This window comes from Ranitomeya imitator, chromosome 10 (genome assembly GCF_032444005.1).
Source record: "Ranitomeya imitator isolate aRanImi1 chromosome 10, aRanImi1.pri, whole genome shotgun sequence".
Taxonomy (NCBI): Eukaryota; Metazoa; Chordata; class Amphibia; order Anura; family Dendrobatidae; genus Ranitomeya; species Ranitomeya imitator.
In genome coordinates this window covers 138,260,066-138,287,800 of record NC_091291.1, presented here as the reverse complement: position 1 = coordinate 138,287,800, position 27,735 = coordinate 138,260,066, and the positions used below count along the sequence as shown (strand labels likewise).

At 43.4% G+C, this 27,735-nt stretch overlaps 2 protein-coding genes across 2 annotated transcripts in view; both read right to left on the bottom strand.

Moving 5' to 3' along the window:
• Nucleotides 1-1,515: 1,515 nt before the first annotated feature.
• On the bottom strand, nt 1,516-13,525 carry C10H1orf127 (chromosome 10 C1orf127 homolog). The gene is made up of 11 exons (XM_069743028.1): nt 13,398-13,525; nt 13,114-13,202; nt 11,399-11,497; nt 10,258-10,382; nt 9,365-9,508; nt 9,240-9,278; nt 8,588-8,722; nt 6,500-6,584; nt 4,978-5,174; nt 3,857-3,980; nt 1,516-2,904 (listed from the first exon to the last, which is right to left on the bottom strand). Exons 1-11 carry the CDS (start codon nt 13,448-13,450, stop codon nt 1,835-1,837), a joined length of 2,160 nt encoding a protein of 719 aa, XP_069599129.1. The 5' UTR covers nt 13,451-13,525; the 3' UTR covers nt 1,516-1,834.
• A 2,462-nt stretch (nt 13,526-15,987) lies between these two features.
• PLOD1 (procollagen-lysine,2-oxoglutarate 5-dioxygenase 1) overlaps nt 15,988-27,735 on the bottom strand; it is a 36,854-nt gene continuing 25,106 nt past the window's right edge. Inside the window, exons 14-19 of the mRNA XM_069742198.1 lie at nt 26,312-26,425; nt 26,158-26,223; nt 25,800-25,904; nt 25,490-25,636; nt 18,357-18,482; nt 15,988-17,878 (exon numbers count right to left, since the gene is read on the bottom strand). Of these exons, the coding sequence (XP_069598299.1) occupies nt 17,723-17,878; nt 18,357-18,482; nt 25,490-25,636; nt 25,800-25,904; nt 26,158-26,223; nt 26,312-26,425 (714 nt within the window). The 3' untranslated portion in view covers nt 15,988-17,722. The remainder of the gene's footprint in view (nt 17,879-18,356; nt 18,483-25,489; nt 25,637-25,799; nt 25,905-26,157; nt 26,224-26,311; nt 26,426-27,735) is intronic.

Here is a 27,735-nt window from a genome sequence, read left to right as displayed (position 1 = left end):
ATTGTCCAGCCACGTAGTATATAGCCCAGCCACGTAGTATATTGCCCAGCCACGTAGTATATTGCCCAGCCGAGTAGTATATTGCCCAGTCACGTAGTATATTGCCCAGCCGCGTAGTATATTGCCCAGCCGCGTAGTATATTGCCCAGCCAGGTTTGTCACAGGTGAAAAAATAAAAAATAAACATATACTCACCTTTCCGAAGGCCCCTTGTAGTCCATGGCAGCTTGCGGTCGCAGGGTTGATATCAGAGCGCAGGACCTGTGATGACGTCGCGTAGTATATTGTCCAGCCACGTAGTATATAACCCAGCCACATAGTATATTGCCCAATCACGTAGTATATTGTCCAGCCACGTAGTATATTGCCCAGCCACGTAGTATATTGCCCAGTCACGTAGTATATTGTCCAGCCACGTAGTATATAGCCCAGCCACGTAGTATATTGCCCAGCCACGTAGTATATAGCCCAGTCACGTAGTATATTGCCCAGCCGAGTAGTATATTGTCCAGCCACGTAGTATATAGCCCAGCCACGTAGTATATTGCCCAGCCACGTAGTATATTGCCCAGTCACGTAGTATATTGCCCAGCCGAGTAGTATATTGCCCAGCCGCGTAGTATATTGCCCAGCCGCGTAGTATATTGCCCAGCCGCGTAGTATATTGCCCAGCCGCGTAGTATATTGCCCAGCCGCGTAGTATATTGCCCAGCCGTGTAGTATATTGCCCAGCCACGTAGTATATTGCCCAGCCAGGTTTGTCACAGGTGAAAAAATAAAAAATAAACATATACTCACCTTTCCGAAGGCCCCTTGTAGTCCACGGCAGCTTGCGGTCCCAGGGTTGATATCAGAGCGCAGGACCTGTGATGACGTCGCGGTCACATGACCGTGACGTCATGGCAGGTCCTTCTGCCATACCATCTTTGCCACCGGAAACTGCAGTGGAAGATGGCAGCCGGCGAGAGCGGCTCAGCGGACTACGGAGGGTGAGCATAGTAGGTTTATTTTTTTTTAAATTATTTTTAACATTACATTTTTTACTATTGATGCCGGCATAGGTAGCGTCAATAGTAAAAAGTTGGGGACACACAGGGTTAATAGCGGCGGTAATGGAGTGCGTTACCCGCGGCATAACGCGGTCCGTTACCGCCGGCATTAACCCTGTGTTAGCGGTGACCGGAGGGGAGTATGGAGCGGGCGCCGGGCACTGACTGCGGGGAGTAAGGAGCGGCCATTTTCTTCCGGACTGTGCCTGTCGCTGATTAGTCGCAGCAGCCATGACAGGCAGCTGCTGAGACCAATCAGCGAATGAATAACCGTGACAGAAGGACAGACAGATGGAAGTGACCCTTAGACAATTATATAGTAGATACTTTTTCTTTTAATACTAGAAATAACAGTGTATTGATAAGGCTTTAATCACACTTATCCATATTGTGTCCACCAAAAAATGGATCATTTCATTCTTTTTTTTTTTTTTTTTAATGTGTGTGATGGACACTTTTTTTCCATGTGTTTGCATTCTTTGCATCCCTGTTGTACCACCCGTATGTCATCTGGTTACAAGCGTCTCCTAGAAACTGGGCCATGAAAATAGGACCACGTACAGATCCAGTGAGGGAGAGTTCTGTTTGCAAAACTGACCCTAGCAGGACATCTGACATTGTTTTTTTTTTTTTTGGTGGACCATCCGATTACAAAAAAAAAAAAGAATAACATCGTTAAAAAAAAAAAAGGTGTGTGCTGTCCATATAAAAAGCGTACAGCACATGTACTACAAGGACTAATGGCCGTAGATACATTTACCATACAAATGTTCCGCACTATCCGCTCACTCCTCCACTATGAGTTGCTCTGCAGACCTGATCGTCTCTATGTCGTCTCTTCTCGCATTATATAACAGGTCCTCGTGAGGACTTCCGTATATCCGCCAGTCTATATGGCTGCTGGAGAGGACGCCATCCTCAGACATGTGCTGGAGATCTCTCGCTGATCTCCTTTGACGTGTTACTGATGAGCCAGAAGTTTCATCCGTCTTCTTCTCCGGAACCTTTTCAGTTTTAGTTTTTTCTAAAGACCCGGTGTCTCTTCTGCTCGATGCGCGATGTCTATACGTAGGGGATACAAACCCATCTCTTGTCGTCTCATCTAACAGTTCCATCAGTGTGTCTCCAATCAGCACTTCCCACAGGTCCTCATCATCTTTGGCCCTTTTTTCCGAAGACGGAATTTCCTTACTAGAAACTTGCTGAGAATTCCTTGGCCTTGTGGAGTCTTTCTGCTTCACGACGGCTGAAGATGCCTCCGATCCTCCATCCCCGATCACATCTGAATGGACCACGGTCCGTCTCGCCTCCTCTGAAGATTCCATGTTCGATGTCTTATGTTTCCCTCCAATTTCAAGGGAACAAGTTGTAGTGGCCAATGTAGAAGTCACGTTGTTTGATCTTAAATGTTTTGACTCCTCCGTCACAGTTGAGTTGGAAAGAGGAACGTTGGAGATCTCGCCGTGTTTGTCTTGGAGACGTTCCGGGGGACCTGGCTGTTTGGTCACCAAAGTCCAGGAGCCATTAGTGATATTTAACGTTCGGTTTCCCAGTTCAGTCATTTCAGTTGCACTGATTTGCTCAGAACTCTTCTCTTTGTTGTCTCCCGACCCACTGATGTCCACGTCTTCTACAGATCCCTCTTTAAAATCATCTTCTGTTGCTTTATTCATTGCAGATGTGATATTATCAGATCTACTCGGATCAGCACCGGAAGATAATGGATATTCTGCATTGGATTGAATTGCATTGCTTTCCTCTGTTAATGGGCCGGTCGCTGTGTTATTTGCAGAGGTTTCCACTTTTTCGTTGTTTTTAGAGCCAGTTTCTTGCTGGACTGCGTCTGACGTCGGCCCTGGAATAACACAATTCATGAATTCTTTTATTCGGCCACTTATTATTGACACACAGTAATGTTTCACTGTGTAAATGGTACACACTTGTCAATATATTTGGACTACTTCTTGGCATAAACTGCACCATTACGTGTCCTAAAAACGTGCCAAAATGTATCTTTTCTGCTGCACTTATTAAAGGGAATCTATCTACAGGTTTTTGCTACATAATATGGCCAAAAAGACTGACTGGCAACTTCCAAGCTAATGTGAACAGGTGCAAACTAGGAGCAGCTACTTCCATATACAATATTGTATTTGCTATATAATATGACATCAACATGATGTAGGGGTAGAGACCCTGATTCCAGTGATGTATCACTTAGTGTACAGGGTGCAGAAATTCTGATAGAACTAAAGTTTAGTTTTCTGCAGATAAAGCAGAGCCCAGAATGCTCTAGTGATAATCTCCTGCTGATAAAACAGTGATTTTATTGAAACAATACACAGCACAGTAAATGACTGATCACTGGAATCAGGTTCTCTGCCGCTACATTATGCTGAGCTCAGATTTGTGGTAAGATAATTGAGTATAATACCAGGTTTAATACATTTATTAGGAGAATGTCAAGGTATATACTGAGTCAGTGTGACTGGGGCTGAGCTGGTACGGTGTGCGGGACACTGTGCCTGGCACCATGGCTGTCACTGACTGCTGCCTTTCTTTTTAGGCTAAGTAATTACCCTTAAGGGCTAAATGATATTGGTCTGCCATGATGACATAAGACGAGCACCACACAGTCAATGTAACCACACCACAAGCCGTCCGCTGGCCCAACATCGCAGCTTCTAAGTCCCATGACTCTTTGTTATATGACCTTCATATTGCACACTGAATGCTTTTATTTTTAATTGGCAAACCCTAAAAAAGTTGCCACCCCCCCCCCATCTCCTTGTTTCCAGCGTTCTCACCTGTGCACTCGTAATAGTTTTCTAGCGTCCAGTTCATTGGATGAGCAATTTCTGCAAATTCCAGCACTAGATCCAAACTGTAAAAATCCTGGATCCCCTGTCTGTTATCTCGCGTAATGCAATCCTTTAAGGCGAGGAAAGACTCGTATAAATATATGTTTCCATTTATTGTTAACCTTAAGGACACATGAACAGTTATATAGTGTTGGCTATGATCAGTACACACAAGAAAAATTTTTTTTACATTATTTTATTATGTTTTTTTTTTTTTTTGTTTCCTTTTTTTGCTATATTATACCTAACATAAGGCCCCATTTAGCCGTCAGGTGTTTCTCACATATGTAAAATACATGTCTGGGTGTCATCAGTGTTTGGGCAGTAACAGTTTTTACCATTAGTGATTTTCACTTATGATAAAATTCAATAAATTGCAACGTTTCTCCTATTAATTGCACCGATGCAATCCGTGTGGTTTCTGTGATTGTCACGATCTCATTGATGATGGGTGATTTTGATTTGCAACTCCGATCAATAATGGACATGTCTCTAAATTTATTTTATTTTTATTTTTTTTGCGGACACAAGTTTCACAAAAAAACAGACGTGAACATCTCAATCGGTTAGAATGGGTGCATGTTGTATCTGTGAAAACCAGAGATTGAACGCACATATGAAAAATAGACGTCTGATGCTTAAGGGTATGTGCACGCGTCAGGAATTTCTTGCAGAAATTTGCTGACAAAAAACAGACATTTCTGCCAGAAATCCACATGCGTTTTTTCTTCCGCATTTATGCGTTTTTTTTGTGCGGGTTTTTTGCGTTTTTTTCCCAGACACACCAAATGCCATAATATACTGGGAAATCCGCAAAAAAAAAAAACACAAAAATAATGAACATGATGCTTCTTTTTCCAGAATGCGTTTTTTTTGGGCGGGAAAAAACCGCATCATGTGCACAAAAAATGCGGAATGCATTCTAAATGATAGGATGCATAGGTATGCGTTTTTTAAGCGTTTTTTATAGTGTTTTTATCGTGAAAAAAAAACGCGCAAAAATTCCTGAATGTGTGCACATACCCTCAAAGTTGCAGTGTTCAGTAACCAAAATGGTAAGAGCTCACCTGTGATCGGAGAAGGTCGGCAGCCTGGGTGTTCACCATCACAAAGTGTTTGTTCTCAGTCACGGTGACGTTAATAGGGGGTAAAACCACAATGTTCTTCAGGGTCACGGTTTCTGTGCTGTAGGACCCTCTTTTTACTAAACCCATGCGCTGCTTTGGGATGTGAAATGCGACTTCTGCTCCTGGGCCCGGCGTCACTTGTGGAGGAAAGTAACATCAAGTTATAGGGAGCAGCGTCAGCCGGGTAATGCTACGTATCCCTGCAGGGGCCACAACATGATCACTGGAAGGTCAAACTGATTGCCAGGCGGCTTTTATTTGGAAAGGGCGTAATCTACATCTAATACAACAAATACCAATAAATAAAAACCAAACTGGTCATAAATCATGCCGTTATTATCAGGAGAAACCTTTATTAGACATGTTTGGTATAGTGGTGGCCCGGCGGAAGACAGTAAAAAACATGTATAACATAATTCTAGCTGGACACAACGTAAGATAAGTGTATAGGAAGTCACAATATGGTACATTGTCAGTACAGCCACAATGCAAATGGGAACTGCAATAGTCAACTCACAAGCCTCAATGATGGGGAGGTACAGGGGCTTCTCACAAAATTAGAATATCATCAAAAAGTTAATTTCTTTCAGTTTTATCACTGGGCTTGATTGGCAGCAAACTCGCCTGACCTTAACCCCCATAGGGAATCTATAGAGTATTGTCAAGAGGAAGATGAGACACCAGACCCAACAATGCAGACGAGCTGAAGGCTGATATCAAAGCAACCTGGGCTTCCATAACCCCTCAGCAGCGCCACAGGCTGATCGCCTCCATGCCACGCCGCATTGATGCAGTAATTGATGCAAAAGGAGCCAAGACCAAGTATTGATTGCATTTACTGAACATACATTTCAGTAGGACGACATTTCGGATTTTAAAATCATTTTTGCAAGCTGGTGTTATAAAGTATTCTAATTTACTGAGATAATGACTTTTGGGTTTTCATTGGCTGTAAGCCATAATCATCAACATTAACAGAAATAAACAGGTGAAATAGATCACTCTGTAATGACTCTATAGAATATAGGAGATTCAATTTTTGTATTGAAGAACTGAAATTAACTTTTTGATGATATTCTAGTTTTGTGAGAAGCCCCTGTATATACCAGAGCCTAAATGTACGTGACAAGGCTGGAACTGTATGATTTCATGTTCAGTTTCCCTTTATTGGTATTTGTTTTTCTCCAAATGGTCATAATGTCTGGCCGGTTTTATCATGTGTTTAGTATATTAGAACAATCAACCTATTTTGTTCATATTTTCACATATAGTCACCCAGGTTTGCTTTTTAATCAAACACAACAGTCAATATGTTTTTTTTTGTTTTTGTCGCTTTTTATGTGTGATGAAAACAAATAAAAAATGGAGTAAACAATCCGATTACTACTGTGTCCCCAAAGAACTCTGAAAAATGAAACTTGAAATCTGTCATTAGTTTTATACGTCTCCCAGTATCACTTACCCAAAGGGCAGGAAGCTTCTAGAGAATATACATAAACCCCATGTCCAATCCATAGGGGAAGCACCTCCGCCTGTCTGTCCAAGAACTAGAAAACACATTGTAATCACATGAGAAATACTTTAAGGTTTCTTACAACGACTGCTAGAAATAGTTATTTTAACACCAAACCGATATGTACTCAGTTACCTCCTGTATTATACTTCAGAGCTGCACTCACTATTCTGCTGGTGCAGTCACTGTGTACATACATTACATTACTGATCCTGAGTTACATCCTGTATTATACCCCAGAGCTGTACTCACTATTCTGCTGGTGCAGTCACTGTGTACATACATTACATTACTGATCCTGAGTTACATCCTGTATTATACCCCAGAGCTGCACTCACTATTCTGCTGGTGCAGTCACTGTGTACATACATTACATTACTGATCCTGAGTTACCTCCTGTATTATACCCCAGAGCTGCGCTCACTATTCTGCTGGTGCAGTCACTGTGTACATACATTACATTACTGATCCTGAGTAACATCCTGTATTATACTCCAGAGCTGCACTCACTATTCTGCTGGTGCAGTCACTGTGTACATACATTACATTACTGATCCTGAGTTACATCCTGTATTATACCCCAGAGCTGCGCTCACTATTCAGCTGGTGCAGTCACTGTGTACATACATTACATTACTGATCCTGAGTTACATCCTGTATGATACTCCAGAGCTGCACTCACTATTCTGCTGGTGCAGTCACTGTGTACATACATTACATTACTGATCCTGAGTTACATCCTATATTATACCCCAGAGCTGCGCTCACTATTCTGCTGGTGCAGTCACTGTGTACATACATTACATTACTGATCCTGAGTTACATCCTGTATGATACTCCAGAGCTGCACTCACTATTCTGCTGGTGCAGTCACTGTGTACATACATTACATTACTGATCCTGAGTTATATCCTGTATTATACCCCAGAGCTGCACTCACTATTCTGCTGGTGCAGTCACTGTGTACATACATTACATTACTGATCCTGAGTTACATCCTGTATTATACCCCAGAGCTGCACTCACTATTCTGCTGGTGCAGTCACTGTGTACATACATTACTGATCCTGAGTTATATCCTGTATTATACTCCAGAGCTGCACTCACTATTCTGCTGGTGCAGTCACTGTGTACATACATTACATTACTGATCCTGAGTTATATCCTGTATTATACCCCAGAGCTGCACTCACTATTCTGCTGGTGCAGTCACTGTGTACATACATTACATTACTGATCCTGAGTTATATCCTGTATTATACTCCAGAGCTGCACTCACTATTCTGCTGGTGCAGTCACTGTGTACATACATTACATTACTGATCCTGAGTTACATCCTGTATTATACCCCAGAGCTGCACTCACTATTCTGCTGGTGCAGTCACTGTGTACATACATTACTGATCCTGAGTTATATCCTGTATTATACTCCAGAGCTGCACTCACTATTCTGCTGGTGCAGTCACTGTGTACATACATTACATTACTGATCCTGAGTTATATCCTGTATTATACCCCAGAGCTGCACTCACTATTCTGCTGGTGCAGTCACTGTGTACATACATTACATTACTGATCCTGAGTTATATCCTGTATTATACTCCAGAGCTGCACTCACTATTCTGCTGGTGCAGTCACTGTGTACATACATTACATTACTGATCCTGAGTTACCTCCTGTATTATACTCCAGAGCTGCACTCACTATTCTGCTGGTGCAGTCACTGTGTACATACATTACATTACTGATCCTGAGTTATATCCTGTATTATACTCCAGAGCTGCACTCACTATTCTGCTGGTGCAGTCACTGTGTACATACATTACATTACTGATCCTGAGTTATATCCTGTATTATACTCCAGAGCTGCACTCACTATTCTGCTGGTGCAGTCACTGTGTACATACATTACATTACTGATCCTGAGTTATATCCTGTATTATACTCCAGAGCTGCACTCACTATTCTGCTGGCCTCCATTTTTGTCAGTGCCGCCTCTGTCATATTGAGTGAAGTTATAAATAATCTGTAAATTACCTCTCTGGGACTCAGCAGCAGGTCCCGCAGTCCTTTTACCGTTACATAGGATTTATTCATCTCTATTTCCACACCAATTAAACTTGCGTCCCCCACAGAGACCTCAATCTCCCCTCGAAATAGTAAAAACCAGTCCTGAAATGAGAGAATTAGATTGGAAGCAAAGTATCCTGCATGAATTATATGTTCCCTAACTGATTCATCGCTGCCTAGTGGCCACAAACAGTATTGCACCAGCCTTATACATTGTGCACAATGTTGCTTTTTTTTGTGTTCCTGGTATTTACAATGGCAGCTATAGTTACAGCCATGGATGCTGCAATTATAATAGAAGTCATCTGTTGTTCACGGTCCTTCGCGCAGTATTACTAGCTCAGTGCTCTGTATATTCTATTTTGAAGATTAATTTGCAGATACAGAACATGCCAAGTAAATGACCCTGATCTGCTGTGTTATACCTAGTGCAATGATGGCGGAAGTGAGGCCGGGTACAGATATTGTCTCCTGTTTTCTGTGACATACATATCTGTGTGCCCAGAGCGCTCCTTTACAGACTAAATATGCAATAATCACAAAGTGTCCAGATAGTTAAAAAAAAAAAACGTGTTGTGAACCTTCCAGGATTGGAAGATAAGTCAGAAGACAGATATACCTGATCACCAGCATTCTCCAGAGGCATTGGCCGTGACACCTACAACAGATACGTAGACGATGTGTGAGGATAGACCATATTATGAGTTACGGGGTATAATATCACGTCCCCTCAGGAGATGGTACCTGGATATAGTTTGGGTCACATCGCACTTTCTCCCTGCCCATGGCTGCGGTCACTGCAGGGCATCTCATGCGGTAACGATCACTGCGGCCATTTCCTTTCGACGATTTCCTCACCATGTGAATTTCCAAAACGTGGAATCCGTTCTAGACATGCAAACATCAGGAGAGATCAGAGATGGACACAAATTGTTCCTGGGCAGCAGATCCTCTTTGATTTCCACTAAAAGTAGGATTATGGCGGACATAGGGATCTTGTTGGCCTCGACTTTCCATCCAAGCCATAAGAAACCGTCTGCTCGCGCTCTCTTCTGGATCGAACGGAAAGCCAAGGCTGCTGCCAATCGATGGCCGCTCATGTCAAGCGATATCCCCCGCTGAAAGAGGAAGCGAGGAGACCGGCATGAGGCACGACCAGCAGTGCAGAGGAAAGTAGGGCATCCCGTAGGTGAACGTTTTATTAATGGATGAATAAAGTGGCTGCTGCACAGGGGTCCAGTAGGTAAAGGGGCCACCTGCCTCTTCAATATCAGGCTTCTAGTGATCTCCTAAACCAGTGTTCCCCCTCTCCAGTCCTCAAGGCCCACCAACAGGTCATGTTTTCAGGATTTCCTTAGTATTGCACAGGTGATGGAATTGTTGCCTGTGCGGGTGATGCAATTATCACCTGTGCAATACTAAGGAAATCCTGAAAACATGACCTGTTGGTGGGCCTTGAGGACGGGAGATGGGAAACACTGTCCTAAACTAATGAATTTCTCTATGGAGAGCACTTAAGGAGTAAGTGACCCAAATACTGTCACCGGGGCCCGGCGCTGTCTGTGTCTGTCCCACATGGGCATCTATATAAGAAATATATTAATAGAAATTGTTTCTTAATTGGCATTTTTGCCCACCTGTGTTTGGACATTGCAGGCGGAGTAATGAACCCTGAAGATGACGTTTCCGTTAGAATCCATATCCAAGGCGTAGCGGCAGCGGGAGATCAGCTGATTTGATCGATCTATCGAGCTGAGATTTACTGCGACAAAGGACAGATGACAGGTGTGGAGCTTTGCTCTGGGAATTTACTGTTCTATTCACTTATTTGCACAACAAAACATGAAGTGAAAGTGCGCCTATTAATTATCTATATCGGGCACACTGTACGGATAGTGAAATTATGCATAATACTTGCCATTTACTGCCCAAAAAAATCAAATAATCCACTATACCCAGGATAGGGAATAACTTGCTGATCGCTGGCCGTCCAATCGCTGAGACCCCCAGAGATGCCGAGTTTGGGGGCTCTGTAGCCCTGTCCTGGGCATGCATTCAGCGGGACTGCCACGTACAGCACTCTGATTACGTCAGTGCCATAGACAATGGCCGAGCACGTGCTCCTCTACTACATTGCAGCACACAGGGACAGGGGGGTCACTGTGTGGAGACAGGGGGGGGGGTCACTGTGCGGAGATGGGGGACACGCTGAGTAGGACACGTTGCTATATACTGTGAAGATCAGATGGCGACTTTGTAAGTAAATGTCAGAACTCTGCACTGAGTTATTTTTAACAAGCTGTAAATTGAAAATATTCATTGTTTTTATCTATAATGTGTATCTAGTATATATTGGTGGAACATTTCCTGTAAAGGGAACCTATCAACATGTTGTACATATGGACATAGTATTTTGGCTGTGTAGCTGCTCATCCCCCAATAAAATTATTTGTTGACTTTATGTAAGTGCACTGGGGGTGTGTCCATGCACTTGCACACGCCCCCAATGCACTGTTAGTCTGATTTGCTTATGTCTTCTACTCCATCGATTTGTCATGAATGGCACATCACTTTGTCACAAAAAGGGGTATCATTTTATTAGAGGGGAGAATGGGGACAAGCGCCTATACAGCCAGGCCGCTACTTCCACACGTGAAAACGTTCCGACAGGTTCCCTTTAAGTCCCTTGTATCAGTAATATACATCTTGGATGACCTGTTTGGTCATTTGCATGTGATTTACATGAGGATATCATGTCATCCTCCCTTGTATCAGTACCTGGGAACCTCATCACTCGTGACAGCCAGAGCAGCAGCCCGTCCATCTGTCTCCGGGGGACCCAGAGCTCCATGTAATCCAGAAAGCATTCAACGTTGTCTGCAGAGCAAAGTCATAATAATGTGGGAACCGAACACTTAAAGGAAAAACTAAACGTCGAGATATTTCCTGACATGTTTTAGCCCCTTTTACAGTAGTGTTGATTAGTCTGGTTCTGATCCGACCCCCACGATCACTCAACCAAAAAGCAGGAGCGCCAGCAGAGGATTGTATGAGCCCATGGACTCGCTATTGAGCCCGCAAACCTCTCTGCTCGAGAGTAGGAATACACGCGGTCAGGGGAGATGGCGGCCAGTCTGAGCATTGTGTCTGAGTTATGGCTATAAAATATCCAAAAAGACATTAAACATACTGTAGTTATAGGGGTTTTCCCACCATATAAAGATCAATAACCGGGGGGTTCTACTAACATATACAGCCAAAGTCAGGGTGCAAAATACCCAGAAAAACACCACTCAAAAGAGTATAACATGGAAAAAACGTTTTATTAAGGATTCAATATAAAAAAAAAGACATGAACCAGAGAGTAAATGGGACATGTAAGAGGATTCAAAAGGGGATAAAATCAAATAGATAAAGGTGGGAGGGGGGGTTCAGAGAAAGTAAAGGGCAGCGAGGTAGTCTATATCAGACAATGCAGGGTATGCTAATGAACTTCCAAGATTCACGTAAGAATTTGCCTGTAATAGGCATGATACCGTAAATCGTAGTACAGACTATTAGGACAGTATAGTGACAACAAATCAGTCAGTCTGTATGTATATCATGCAGTATAATATTGGAAGACCAGAAAAAAAAAAGGCTTAACCAATCCATATCTAAGATAAAGGTAGCGTAGAACTTACCCATATTGAGGTGAAGGGACCCCACATACAGCCACCAGTGCCCCGACGCGCGTTTCACTTTTATCCTTTCTTTCTATGATTTACGGTATCATGCCTTACATGCAAATTCTTACGTGAATCTAGGAAGTTCATTAGCATATCCTGCATTGTCTGATATAGACTACCTTGCTACCCTTTACTTTTTGTGAAAACCCCCTCCCACCTTTATCTACTTGATTTTATCCCCTTTTGAATCCTCTTACATGTCCTATTTGCTCTCTGGTTCATGTCTTTTTTTTCATTTAGTCCTTATTAAAATTTTTTACATTTTATACTCTTTTGAGTGGCGTTTTTCTAGGTACTTTGCATCCTGACATTGGTTGTATGGGTCGGAGTTATACGGCCGTCTGACTGCGCCTTTATACTCACCCTCCCCAGGTCCAGTGCAGAGTTTCCGTTACTGCTCATGAGGTCTGTTGTTGGCAACAGTGCTGACATCACATTGACAGCGCTGCAGCCAAACACTAAGCTCCATTGCCCTGCCATCCACACAAGCAGGCCTGCGGAGCTCACTGAGAACCCCAGACATCATGAGCACTGGCACAGACTCGGCACAGGACCTGGGGAGGGTGAGTAAAGCGCTTAGTCTTTTTTTTTTTCTACTACAAACTGTTGCACAAAAATGAACTAAAAAAAAGCAACTAAACTTTTTAAATACTTTTTCATAAGAAAATAATAGTATCCGGATATGGGATGACGCCCTTTACATGTTCTTGACTGTAGACGTCACTGCTGCCGCTGCTTGTTTAGTATGAGAATATTAATAATTACCTGCAGAGGCTTCTGGGATGGGCTCCAGTCTAGTTCTCCAAAATGGAAAGGTACAAGAAGGTGCAGGCGACAAGACACACAGAAGAGCCCTGAAAGATATGCAGAAGTAATTACAAGCAATGGATGGAAAAGGCGTCAAAACCCGAAAATCCCTCAGTGGAATAGTATTACTAGACTATATATATACGGTGTATATAAAAAAAATATATAATATATAGGTGCCAGTTGTAACATCTGGTTTTTGGATGTATTATATGAGTCGTATTTGGTGATGAGACACTTACCCGGTGATGATATGGAGGTTCTTCATCCTTTCTTGCTGTGACCTGTAGTCCATCTACCTCTGGCAATAGCCGCAGCCGCACATATATACTGCCCGGGTCCCAGTCTGACGTGTCGATGACCTAACACAATATATTCCAGCCTGTTACATTGTGTTTTCCCAGGTAAACAGCCCCTACCCCTTTATGAGCAAATAAGAAACTTGTCGCAGAGCAGTGGACAGATACTGCCCCTCAGAGCTGCACACACTGTCCGCACTCACAGTGTGGGAATGACGACTATCCCCGTCCAGGAACCTCACACAGGAACTAAACACTAAACGAAACCACCACCAGCTTCACAAATAGTCTTCATTAAAAGTCTCCTACCGTTTTGTGTATACAGCTTACATGCAGCGTTATGTGTCTCTATAGTTACAGTCTTCATACAAAACCAGTGGAGTCCTACCCAACTTTCTGCTAAAATACATTGTGTAAAGGAGTACGCTGTGACATAGGCAAAGACAAAAATAAGTTCACCCCCTTTTAAAAGTAATATTACTCTTCCTGAATCACTTAATACAGGAACAATTTCCAAAAATTTGACAAGGTTGAGTTTCATAGATCATTTTTTTTAACCCATAATATGAAAGTAAGGTTAATAGTATAAGTTTAATTCAAGAATCTTCAGTTTTACTCAAATTAGTTGATGCAAAAAATGAGTACACCCCACATCAAAAACTACTACATCTAGTATTTTGTATGACCTCCATGATTTAGGGACAACACTAAGCAGGGGTGTAGAAGCCCAAGACTTCCCTTTCGTTGCACCCAAAAAGTATGATCCCAACAAAGGAGTCCTCTAAACACTGTACGATACACCCATACGCCCAGAGTGAATTCCTCTTCAGTACCCTCCACACGCCAATATGATTATCCTACTGTAACCCACCTCAACTTCCCCGGAAAAGTATGGCGATCCCAATATAGTATGATCTCACTACTGTGACCCCCACATAGTCCTCCATGCAGTACTGTAAAATGGATCCCACATAGAGTACAATAGCCCCCACACCTCACCACACTATATAATGGCCCCCACTAGCCCTCCACACAGTATGATGGACCCCACACAAACCTTCACACTGTATATTTTCTTGCATACAGTATAATGCCCTCCAAATATAATAGTTCCCACAACGCTCTCCATATAGTATAATGGACCCTTTAGTTCCCCATATTGTATAATGCACCCCATAATCCTCCATGTAATATACTGCACCCCATAGTCTTCCATATAGTGTATTGCACTCCTCATAGTCCTCCATATAGTATATTGCCCCCCCATAGTCCTCCATAAAGTATAATGCGCTCCCTATAGTCCTACATACAGTATAATGCGCTCCCTATAGTCCTACATACAGTATAATCCACTCCCTATAGTCCTTTGTATAGTATAATGCACTCCCTATAGTCCTCTATACAGTATAATGCACCCCACATGGTTCTCCATACAGTATAATGTGCTCCCTATATTCCTCCATACAGTATACTGTAGTTCCCATAATCCTCCATACAGCATTCCCCAGTCTTCCATACAGTACACTGCACTCTCCATAGTCCTCAATACAGTATATTGTGTGTCCCAAAGTCCTCCATATAGTATATTGCGCTCCCCATATAGTATGATGCGCGCACCATAGTCTTCCATATAGTATGATGCACTCACCATAGGCCTCATTATAGTATAGTATAATGCATATAGTATAATGCGCTCCCCATAGCCCTCCATACAGTATAATGCTCTCCCCATAGTCCTCCATATAATGCACTCCCTATAGACCTCATTATAGTACAATGCACTCCTCATAGTCCTCCATACAGTATACTGCATTCTCCATAGACCTCCATACAGTATATTGTGCTTCCCACAGTCCTCCATATAGTATAATGTGCTCCCCATAGTCCTCCATACAGTATAATGCGCTCACTATAGTCCTCCATACAGTATAATGCACTCCATAGTCTTCCATATAGCATAATGTGCTCACTATAGTCCTCCATATGGTATAATGAACTCTTCATAGTCCTCCACACAGTATAATGTGCTCCATAGGCCTCCATATAGTGTAATGCGCTCCCCATAGTCCTCCATACAGTGTAATGCACTCCTTATACTCCTTCATACAGTATAATGCGCTCCTTATAGTTCTCCATACAGTATTATGGCCACCACAATTTACTCAGAAAAAAAACAATTCACCTCTCCTCCGTGTTGACCCGCTGCTCCGGTCTCTGCAGCGAGCGCTCTGAAGTGGCTTGCACATCTTAGCATAGCGGACGCCATGTAGTGACATCATCGCGCCTGCTGCGCTGAGACGTCAGATGCCAAGTAAGAATCATGGGAGAGTGAGCGTCCTCCATTACTTTCAGCTGTATCGACTAGACATGTTACTAGTGCTATAACCAGGCGGATCTGTATCCCGAATACTAGAGAACAAATCTTCAAATGACTTTTAGTTCCGGGTCCGCACCCCCGAGTTTCGGATCCAGCCCCATTCATCCAGGTCTATCCATCTCCATATTTAGATGCAAAATAAAACACAAACAACAATTCACTGACAAAATAACAAGTCTTTTAATGTAAAAGTCCTGACAAACTGTACAGACAGTAAAGGTTCTTGTAGAGACACTGAGGGTGTGATGACTGTGACCAGGGCACGGTTTCTAGATCCATCTGCTGCGTGTTACAAAATATACAAATATCAAATCTCCGACGCTCCAAAACCCAATGCATAAAATAACAGCCCAGAGGACACGGACCAGGAGAACAAACATGGCGGGAGGTGACGTCAGCCGAGCTTTCCACCTTTATTACCGAAAACAAGTTGCCATTCTGCGCTTTTTAGCCAAGTTTTTGTATCAGTAACTTTTTATATACATATGCTACAATAGAGCTGATGCTTGTACATAGAGAACACCTGCAACCGAAGGCAATAAATAAACATCTATCAATACTTCTGATGATATAAAGACGCTGCTAATAAGCGCAGACTCAACTTCTCTAAACGTGAAATAACATTTCCCTGCGCAAGCAAAGAGGGATACTGCAAACCATGGGGAGAGGCTATTGCTGCACCAGCTGCTCGGCCAAAATGTTAGTGATCTGTAATTTAGGTGAACTGGAGGGCACACACTCGCTTCTCAATGGGGAAAAGAACTATAGCTAACGAGCTACATAACTAATCTGCATATTAATAAATCCAGAATGACTGATCTCACCATTCTTCTTCTCTGCCTTTCTGATGTTTTTCTTGGCCTGCCACTTCTGGCCTGAACAAGAACTCTACCTGTGTTCTTCCATTTCCTTACTATGTTCCTCACAGTGGAATTTGACAGGTTAAATCTCTGAGACAGCTTTTTGTATCCTTCTCCTGAACAACTATGTTGAATAATCTTTGTTTTCAGATCATTAGACAGATGTTTTGAGGAGCCCATGATGCCACTCTAAAGGGGAGATTCAAACAGGAGAACAACTTTCAAGTGGCCACTTTAAGTAGCTTTTCTCATGATTGCATACACCTGGCGATGAAGCTCAAAGCTCAATGAGGTTAGACAACCAAAAAAAGTGCTTTAGTAAGTCAGGAGTATTTAAAACAAGAAAATGATAAGGGTGCCCATACTTATGCACCTGTCAAATTTTGTTTGAATGCAGATTGCACATTTTCTGTTAGTACAATAAACCTCATTTCAAGGCAGAAACATTACTGTGTCCAAAAGTTATTAGATATATGAAACTGAAATAGCTGTTGCAAAAAAAACAATTTTTTTTTATAAAACATTAAGCTTAAGATTAATAGGGGTGCCCAAACTTTTTCATATAACTGTAATTTGCATCTTTCATAATGTTTTGCACGGCATTGCTTGTGCAGGGGTAAGGTTATCTCGTGGAGGACTTTTCAGATCAGTAATACACAGATTGCCCTGGTTAGGCTCAGTTCACACTTAGTTTTCATGCGTGGGCTAAAATTGGCCTCAATTGGTAAGTGTGAAGCAATATACAGGAACTAATTGTATCAGGGGAAACATGGAGAACAAAGCACATATACATACATATATAGAAAAAAATAAAAGAATCCTGATGGTATTCGCCATTTTTCGCTGCCGAGGTGTGGTCACTGAGAGTCTGTCTGCTCGGTTATGAATTTTCACAGACTCATAGGGTATTTATCCAAAACGATAATGCTAATTATGCCACCCGCTAATTGCTAACACGGCCTCAACCTCATCATACTTTATCAGTGTTACATTGTAACTTCTCTCGAGTTCTTGTAAGACAAGTGTTCAGTTTAAGGATCCACGAAGGACACTGCGATGTATCGGGTTCCTTTCGTGGTGGGGAGCCCCTCGTGGTAATGGGTGAGTCGTCCGGGGTGCATCAAGGCCCATCCTTTCCTCGGGGCCGTTATGGAACAGTTGTAGCGGAGGAATTTGCAGCCACCTCCCTGCAAAAAAAAACATGGTAAGGATCTAACAATTCTAAATCTTCTGATACAGATGATCCCTCATTCCAAGAGGGTTTTGAGTAGATGTTGGCAGCTCCTGTGACGGCCTATGTATGCAGAGTCCTCAGAGCCAGGACTCCAAACACCTATTCATTATTAGTTATAGTGTTAAGACCCATTTAGACCAGTTAGCAATCGCCAAATCAAAACAAAAAGCTCATTCATCAGGAGAGATGTTTTTTTTAATATTTGTTCTCGGCAGCACATCGTCCTGTGTTATCAGGAAATGTGCTGCCGATAACAAGGTATGCTAAACCATCCTATTAATTGGATAGAAGTGCGGCTGGCCTGTGAGCAGGTTGTTAGATGACTACACGCGCTATTGGCGCATGTAAATGTGCTGCAAACACAATCGCTACAAGCCAAAGCATCAAGATAAACTAAAGTCATCAGACAGACATTTTTTTTTTTTACTGACCTCGTAATCCTTTCCCACGCTGTTCAGTGCTACATTAATAGTGAAGGTCGAGGCGTCGTGGTGCGGGACAAGAGACGGCTGCTCATCGGGTTTGTACCGTACGACAAACGCCAAATCAAACTGAGCCTGCAAAAGTATATACAAAAATGAGGAGTCACAGGAAATGTATCGCCTATGTTACTGCTACTCATTGTCAAGTGTAGTCGCTTTCTGATTTATTTTTTTCTATTTGATGTACAGAAATATGGCGTCAGCATCTCATGTGACCAACTGTTAGCAGCATTCAGAATTCACTTTACTGCAACCACATTGAGAGGTATTCATTGGATTGTATGGGAGAGTATAGGGTGCATCCTCTGAGAGCAGTGTGCAAAGGGCAAGGTCATTGTACAGGAGGAGGAGGTGAGCTGTGATATCACCTACTGTGACAGGTGGATGCTAGGTGATATACTGTATTATCTACTGTATATAGGTGTTGTCAGTCATTGTACAGTAGGAGGAGGTGAGCTGTGACATCACCTATTGTGAAAGGGGGATCCTGTATTATCTACTGTATATAGAGGTGTTATCAGTCATTGTACAGGAGGAGGAGGTGAGCTGTGACATCACCTGTTGTGAATGGTGGATCCTGTGTTATCTACTGTATATAGAGGTGTTATCAGTCATTGTACAGGAGGAGGAGGTGAGCTGTGACATCACCTGTTGTGAATGGTGGATCCTGTGTTATCTACTGTATATAGATGTGTTATCAGTCATTGTACAGGAGGAGGAGGTGAGCTGTGACATCACCTGTTGTGAATGGTGGATCCTGTGTTATCTACTGTATATAGAGGTGTTTTCAGTCATTGTACAGGAGGAGGAGGTGAGCTGTGACATCACCTATTGTGAATGGTGGATCCTGTGTTATCTACTGTGTATAGAGGTGTTATCAGTCATTGTACAGGAGGAGAAGGTGAACTGTGATATCACCTATTTTGAGTGGTGGATCCTGTGTTATCTACTGTATATAGAGGTGTTTTCAGTCATTGTACAGGAGGAGGAGGAGGAGGAGAGCTGTGACATCCCCTATTGTGAATGGTGGATCCTGTGTTATCTACTGTATATAGAGGTGTTATCGGTCATTATACAGGAGGAGGAGGTGAGCTGTGACATCCCCTATTGTGAATGGTGGATCCTGTGTTATCTATTTATGTAGGCTCAGTGACCACAGTGAAAACTGCAAGAGTAATATGTGTTTGTATGTTTTTTTGGTGGTTAGGAGGTTGTTTTTTTTTTTTTTCCAAAGATGAAAATGTAAAGATTTTTTTTTTAACCCCTTCCCGACCCATGACGCCACGTAGGCGTCATGAAAGTCGGTGCCATTCCGACCCATGACGCCTATGCGGCGTCATGGAAAGATCGCGTCCCTGCAGATCGGGTGAAAGGGTTAACTCCCATTTCACCCGATCTGCAGGGACAGGGGGAGTGGTAGTTTAGCCCGGGGGGGTGGCTTCACCCCCTCGTGGCTACGATCGCTCTGATTGGCTGTTGAAAGTGAAACTGCCAATCAGAGCGATTTGTAATATTTCACCCATTATAACGGGTGAAATATTACAATCCAGCCATGGCCGATGCTGAAATATCATCGGCCATGGCTGGAAATACTAGTGTGCCCCCACCCCACCCCTCCGATCGCCCCCCCACCCCCCCGATCTGGCCGGTACACTGCTCCGGCTCCCCTCCGTCCAGTGCTCCGCTCCCCCCCGTGCTCGTGCCCGCTCCCCCCGTGCTCCAATCACCCCCCCGTGCTCCAATCACCCCCCCTGCACTCTGATCCACCCCCCCCCGTGCTCCGTTCCACCCCCCCGTGCTCCATTCCAGCCCCCCCGTGCTCCGTTCCACGCCCCCCGCGCTCCGTTCCACCCCCCCGCGCTCCGATTCCCCCCCCCCGTGCTCCGATCCCCCCCCCGTGGTCCCCCCCCACCCTATCATACTTACCGATCCAGCCGTGGTCCCGTCCGTCTTCTCCCGGGCGCCGCCATCTTCCAAAATGGCGGGCGCATGCGCAGTGCGCCCGCCGAATCTGCCGGCCGGCAGATTCGTTCCAAAGTGCATTTTGATCACTGAGATATAATCTATCTCAGTGATCAAAATAAAAAAAATAATAAATGACCCCCCCCCCCCTTTGTCACCCCCATAGGTAGGGACAATAAAAAAATAAAGAAAATTTTTTTTTTCCACTAATGTTAGAATAGGGTTAGGGTTAGGGGTAGGGTTAGGGTTAGGGGTAGGGGTAGGGTTAGGGCTAGGGGTAGGGTTAGGGGTAGGGTTAGGGCTAGGGTTAGGGTTAGGAATGTGCACACGTATTCTGGTCCTCTGCGGATTTTTCCGCTGCGGATTTGATAAATCCGCAGTGCTAAACCGCTGCGGATTTATGGCGGATTTACCGCGTTTTTTTCTGCGCATTTCACTGCGGTTTTACAATTGCGATTTTCTATTGGAGCAGTTGTAAAACCGCTGCGGAATCCGCACAAAGAAGTGACATGCTGCGGAATGTAAACCGCTGCGTTTCCGTGCAGTTTTTCCGCAGCATGTGTACAGCGATTTTTGTTTCCCATAGGTTTACATTGAACTGTAAACTCATGGGAAACTGCTGCGGATCCGCAGCGTTTTCCGCAGCATGTGCACATACCTTTAGAATTAGGCTATGTGCACACTGTGCGGATTTGGCTGCGGATTGGCCGCTGCGGATTCGCAGCAGTGTTCCATCAGGTTTACAGTACCATGTAAACATATGAAAAACCAAATCCGCTGTGCCCATGGTGCGGAAAATACCGCGCGGGAACGCTGCGTTGTATTTTCCGCAGCATGTCAATTCTTTGTGCGGATTCCGCAGCGTTTTACACCTGTTCCTCAATAGGAATCCGCAGGTGAAATCCGCACAAAAAACACTGGAAATCCGCGGAAAATCCGCAGGTAAAACACAGTGCCTTTTACCCGCAGATTTTTCAAAAATGGTGCGGAAATATCTCACACGAATCCGCAACGTGGGCACATAGCCTTAGGGTTAGGGTTGGAATTAGGGTTGTGGTTAGGGGTGTGTTGGGGTTAGTGTTGTGGTTAGGGGTGTGTTGGGGTTAGGGTTGTGATTAGGATTATGGCTACAGTTGGGATTAGGGTTAGGGGTGTGTTGGGGTTAGTGTTGGAGTTAGAATTGAGGGGTTACCACTGTTTAGGCACATCAGGGGTCTCCAAACGCAACATGGCGCCACCATTGATTCCAGCCAATCTCGTATTCAAAAAGTCAAATGGTGCTCCCTCACTTCCGAGCCCTGACGTGTGCCCAAACAGTGGTTTACCCCCACATATGGGGTACCAGCATACTCAGGACAAACTGCGCAACAATTACTGGGGTCCAATTTCTCCTGTTACCCTTGTGAATCTAAAAAAATGCTTGCTAAAACATAATTTTTGAGGAAAGAAAAATGATTTTTTATTTTCATGGCTCTGCGTTGTAAACGTCTGTGAAGCACTTGGGGGTTCAAAGTGCTCACCACATATCTAGATAAGTTCCTTGGGGGGTCTAGTTTCTAAAATGGGGTCACTTGTGGGGGGTTTCTACTGTTTAGGCACACCAGGGGCTCTGCAAATGCAACGTGACACCCGCAGACCATTCCATCAAAGTCTGCATTTCAAAAGTCACTACTTCCCTTCTGAGCCCCGACGTGTGCCCAAACAGTGGTTTACCCCCACATATGGGGTATCAGCGTACTCAGGAGAAACTGGACAACAACTTTTGGGGTCCAATTTCTCCTGTAACCCTTGGGAAAATAAAAAATTCTGGGCTAAATAATTATTTTTGAGGAAAGAAAACGTATTTATTATTTTCACGGCTCTGCATTATAAACGTCTATGAAGCACTTGGGGGTTCAAAGTGCTCACCACACATCTAGATAAGTTCCTTTCAGGGTCTAGTTTCCAAAATGGGGTCACTTGTGGGGGGTTTCTACTGTTTAGGCACATCAGGAGCTCTGCAAACGCAACGTGACGCCCGCAGAGCATTCCATCAAAGTCTGCATTTCAAAACGTCACTACTTCAATTCCAAGCCCCGGCATGTGCCCAAACAGTAGTTTACCCCCACATATGGGGTATCACCGTACTCAGGAGAAACTGGACAACAAATATTGGGGTCAAATTTCTCCTGTTACCCTTGGGAAAATTAAAAAATTCTGGGCTAAATAATTATTTTTGAGGAAAGAAAACGTATTTATTATTTTCACGGCTCTGCATTATAAACTTCTATGAAGCACTTGGGGGTTCAAAGTGCTCACCACACATCTAGATAAGTTCCTTTGGGGGTCTAGTTTCCAAAATGGGGTCACTTGTGGGGGGTTTCTACTGTTAAGCCACATCAGGGGCTCTGCAAACGCAACGTGACGCCCACAGAGCATTCCATCAAAGTCTGCATTTCAAAACGTCACTACTTCACTTCCGAGCCCCGGCATGTGCCCAAACAGTGATTTACCCCCACATATGGGGTATCAGCGTACTCAGGAGAAACTGGACAACAACTTTTGGGGTCAAATTTCTCCTGTTACCCTTGGGAAAATAAAAAATTGCAGGCTAAAAGATCATTTTTGAGAAAATAATTTTTTTTTTAATTTTCATGGCTCTGCGTTATAAACTTCTGTGAAGCACTTGGGGGTTCAAAGTCCTCACCACACATCTAGATTAGTTCCTTTGGGGGTCTAGTTTCTAAAATGGTGTCATTTCTGGGGGATCTCCAATGTTTAGGCACACAGGGGCTCTCCAAACGTGACATGGTGTCCGCTAATGATTGGAGCTAATTTTCCATTTAAAAAGCCAAATGGCGTGCCATCCCTTCCGAGCCCTGCCGTGCGCCCAAACAGTGGTTTACCCCCACATATGGGGTATCAGCGTACTCAGGACAAACTGGACAACAATATTTGGGGTCCAATTTCTCCTATTATCCTTGGCAAAATAGGAAATTCCAGGCTAAAAAATCATTTTTGAGGAAAGAAAAATTATTTTTTATTTTCATGGCTCTGCGTTATAAACTTCTGTGAAGCACCTGGGGGTTTAAAGTGCTCAATATGCATCTAGATAAGTTCCTTGGGGGGTCTAGTTTCCAAAATGGGGTCACTTGTGGGGGAGCTCCAATGTTTAGGCACACAGGGGCTCTCCAAACGCGACATGGTGTCCGCTAACAATTGGAGCTAATTTTCCATTCAAAAAGTCAAATGGCACGCCTTCTCTTCCGAGCCCTGCCGAGTGCCCAAACAGTGGTTTACCCCCACATATGAGGTATCAGCGTACTCGGGAGAAATTGCCCAACAAATTTTATGATCCATTTTATCCTACTGCCCATGTGAAAATGAAAAAATTGAGGCGAAAAGAATTTTTTTGTGAAAAAAAATTACTTTTTCATTTTTACAGATCAATTTGTGAAGCACCTGAGGGTTTAAAGTGCTCACTAGGCATCTAAATTAGTTCCTTGGGGGGTCTAGTTTCCAAAATGGGGTCACTTGTGGGGGAGCGCCAATGTTTAGGCACACAGGAGCTATCCAAACGCGACATGGTGTCCGCTAACGATGGAAATAATTTTTCATTCAAAAAGTCAAATGGCGCTCCTTCCCTTCCGAGCCTTACCATGTGCCCAAACAGTGGTTTACCTCCACATGTGAGGTATTGGTGTACTCAGGAGAAATTGCCCAACACATTTTAGGATCCATTTTATCCTGTTGCCCATGTGAAAATGAAAAAATTGAGGCTAAAAGAATTTTTTTGTGAAAAAAAAGTACTTTTTCATTTTTACGGATCAATTTGTGAAGCACCTGGGGGTTCAAAGTGCTCACTATGCATCTAGATAAGTTCCTTGGGGCGTCTAGTTTCCAAAATGGGGTCACGTGTGGGGGAGCTCCAATTTTTAGGCACACGGGGGCTCTCCAAACGTGACATGGTGTCCGCTAAAGAGTGGAGCCAATTTTTGATTCAAAAAGTCAAATGGCGCTCCTTCCCTTCCAAGCCCTGCCGTGCGCCAAAACAGTGGTTTACCCCCACATATGAGGTATCAGCGTACTCAGGACAAATTGGACAACAACGTTCGTGGTTCAGTTTCTCCTTTTACCATTGGGAAAATAAAAAAATTGTTGCTAAAAGATAATTTTTGTGACTAAAAAGTTAAATGTTCATTTTTTCCTTCCATGTTGCTTCTGCTGCTGTGAAGCACCTGAAGGGTTAATAAACTTCTTGAATGTGGTTTTGAGTACCTTGAGGGGTGCAGTTTTTAGAATGGTGTCACTTTTGGGTATTTTCAGCCATATAGACCCCTCAAACTGACTTCAAATGTGAGGTGGTCCCTAAAAAAAATGGTTTTGTAAATTTCGTTGTAAAAATGACAAATCGCTGGTCGAATTTTAACCCTTATAACTTCCTAACAAAAAAAAATTTTGTTTCCAAAATTGTGCTGATGTAAAGTAAACATGTGGGAAATGTTATTTATTAACTATTTTGTGTCACATATCTCTCTGGTTTAACAGAATAAAAATTCAAAATGTGAAAATTGCGAAATTTTCAAAATTTTCGCCAAATTTCCGTGTTTATCACAAATAAATGCAGAATTTATTGACCTAAATTTACCACTAACATGAAGCCCAATATGTCACGAAAAAACAATCTCAGAACCGCTAGGATCCGTTGAAGCGTTCCTGAGTTATTACCTCATAAAGGGACACTGGTCAGAATTGCAAAAAACGGCAAGGTCTTTAAGGTCAAAATAGGCTGGGTCTTGAAGGGGTTAAACAAACACAAACAACACACATTACCTTTAAGGACAGTCTCATACCCTCATATATACACATGTGATTGGCTACTTTGTGTCTTACAGACACAGTCGTCACTGGCATTAGTAGGGTGTAATAATACTTTTTTCCTCTGGTGGCGCTGCAGGGGAATTGAACATTTGCCCAGTTGTTCAGTGCCGCCTACAGAATACAGCTGACCTCTGGGGGTGTCAGTGGTGGAATACACTGGGGCAACCTTATCTTTGGGGGACTCTTGTAACAAAAAAGGACTGTCCAGTAAATGCCACTTAGACTCAGACTCGTCCCCCTTACTCCACAGTGGTACCTACCTGAGTATAATAACCTGGAAACATTTTCTCTGTAATGGGGGCCACAAAGTCCAGCAGGAATTTTTGCCATTCCTTCTCATAACTAATTTGGTTCATGTGAATATCAATCGTTGGGACATTTTCATATCCCCCTTGCAATCTCGCATCCTGCAAGAGTAAAATGTTTTAATGTAATACCCTCTCATAGACTGTAGGTGGCACCAGACTTGTACTCATGCTGATAGACAACAGCGCCACCTACTGACAATCACTAATAATAACATCACTATATTAGACAATTATGTTTTAGGGCAGTTATTTAATCCTTTACCTGGTTATTTCCTCCTGACCATTGGCCATAGTTTTCCATTTCCTCCACAAGTTCATCACATGCAGTCTCAGTAAATAATGGAAACCAGTACACATCTGGACACGGCTGAGGACAGAAAAGAAAAAAAAAATATTTGCTGCACTTAAATGTCAATTTTTTTTTTAAATTTCAGAATCTCCTAAACTCTGATTTGTGCCCATTAGAATCTGCCCCGTTGTAGTAGTGAACAGGAGGAGAGCCTCGATCAGCCACTATTCTCATATTTAATGGCTCAGACAGAAAATGCATTGGAACGTATGGACCATTTAATTAGGGAAAAAAACAAATTGAAATTGCAAAATTTGAGCCCAAGACTCACCGATTCTATCAGTTTGCCTTTCAGGGCAAATGTGTGATTGGGGTGAATGTATTTTTCTTTCCAATCCTGCAAATTAGAAAAAAAAGTTTTTCGTTAATGTCGATGATTAAATTTCCAATGTCATCGTTATTCCTGTAGGATAAAAGCTTCTTACCTGGATGTTCTGAAATATCTGCCACAGGTCGTTGTGGAGGTGAGCCGTCTTATAGTTTTCCAAGGTCAGGATGTGGCCAAATAACTGTCTGTTGGTCACAAACATGAAGACCCCCTGAAAGTGAATGATAATGTGATTATAATAGGAAGATGCTTCATCTGGAGGGAAAAACTATGAAGCTGCTACAAAGGGCAAATTTGTCCTCAGAAAGGAGTTGGTGAAACACGCTGACAATATGTCCTCAGGAAGGAGTTGGTGAAACACGCTGACAATATGTCCTCAGGAAGGAGTTGGGGAAACACGCTGACAATATGTCCTCAGAAAGGAGTTGGGGAAACACGCTGACAATATCTCCTCAGGAAGGAGTTGGTGAAACACGCTGACAATATGTCCTCAGGAAGGAGTTGGTGAAACACGCTGACAATATGTCCTCAGGAAGGAGTTGGTGAAACACGCTGACAATATGTCCTCAGGAAGGAGTTGGTGAAACACGCTGACAATATGTCCTCAGGAAGGAGTTGGGGAAACACGCTGACAATATGTCCTCAGGAAGGAGTTGGGGAAACACGCTGACAATATGTCCTCAGAAAGGAGTTGGGGAAACACGCTGACAATATGTCCTCAGGAAGGAGTTGGGGAAACACGCTGACAATATGTCCTCAGGAAGGAGTTGGTGAAACACGCTGACAATATGTCCTCAGGAAGGAGTTGGTGAAACACGCTGACAATATGTCCTCAGGAAGGAGTTGGGGAAACACGCTGACAATATGTCCTCAGAAAGGAGTTGGGGAAACACGCTGACAATATGTCCTCAGGAAGGAGTTGGGGAAACACGCTGACAATATGTCCTCAGGAAGGAGTTGGTGAAACACGCTGACAATATGTCCTCAGGAAGGAGTTGGTGAAACACGCTGACAATATGTCCTCAGGAAGGAGTTGGTGAAACACGCTGACAATATGTCCTCAGGAAGGAGTTGGTGAAACACGCTGACAATATGTCCTCAGGAAGGAGTTGGTGAAACACGCTGACAATATGTCCTCAGGAAGGAGTTGGGGAAACACGCTGACAATATGTCCTCAGGAAGGAGTTGGGGAAACACGCTGACAATATGTCCTCAGAAAGGAGTTGGGGAAACACGCTGACAATATGTCCTCAGGAAGGAGTTGGGGAAACACGCTGACAATATGTCCTCAGGAAGGAGTTGGGGAAACACGCTGACAATATGTCCTCAGGAAGGAGTTGGTGAAACACGCTGACAATATGTCCTCAGGAAGGAGTTGGGGAAACACGCTGACAATATGTCCTCAGGAAGGAGTTGGGGAAACACGCTGACAATATGTCCTCAGGAAGGAGTTGGGGAAACACGCTGACAATATGTCCTCAGGAAGGAGTTGGGGAAACACGCTGACAATATGTCCTCAGA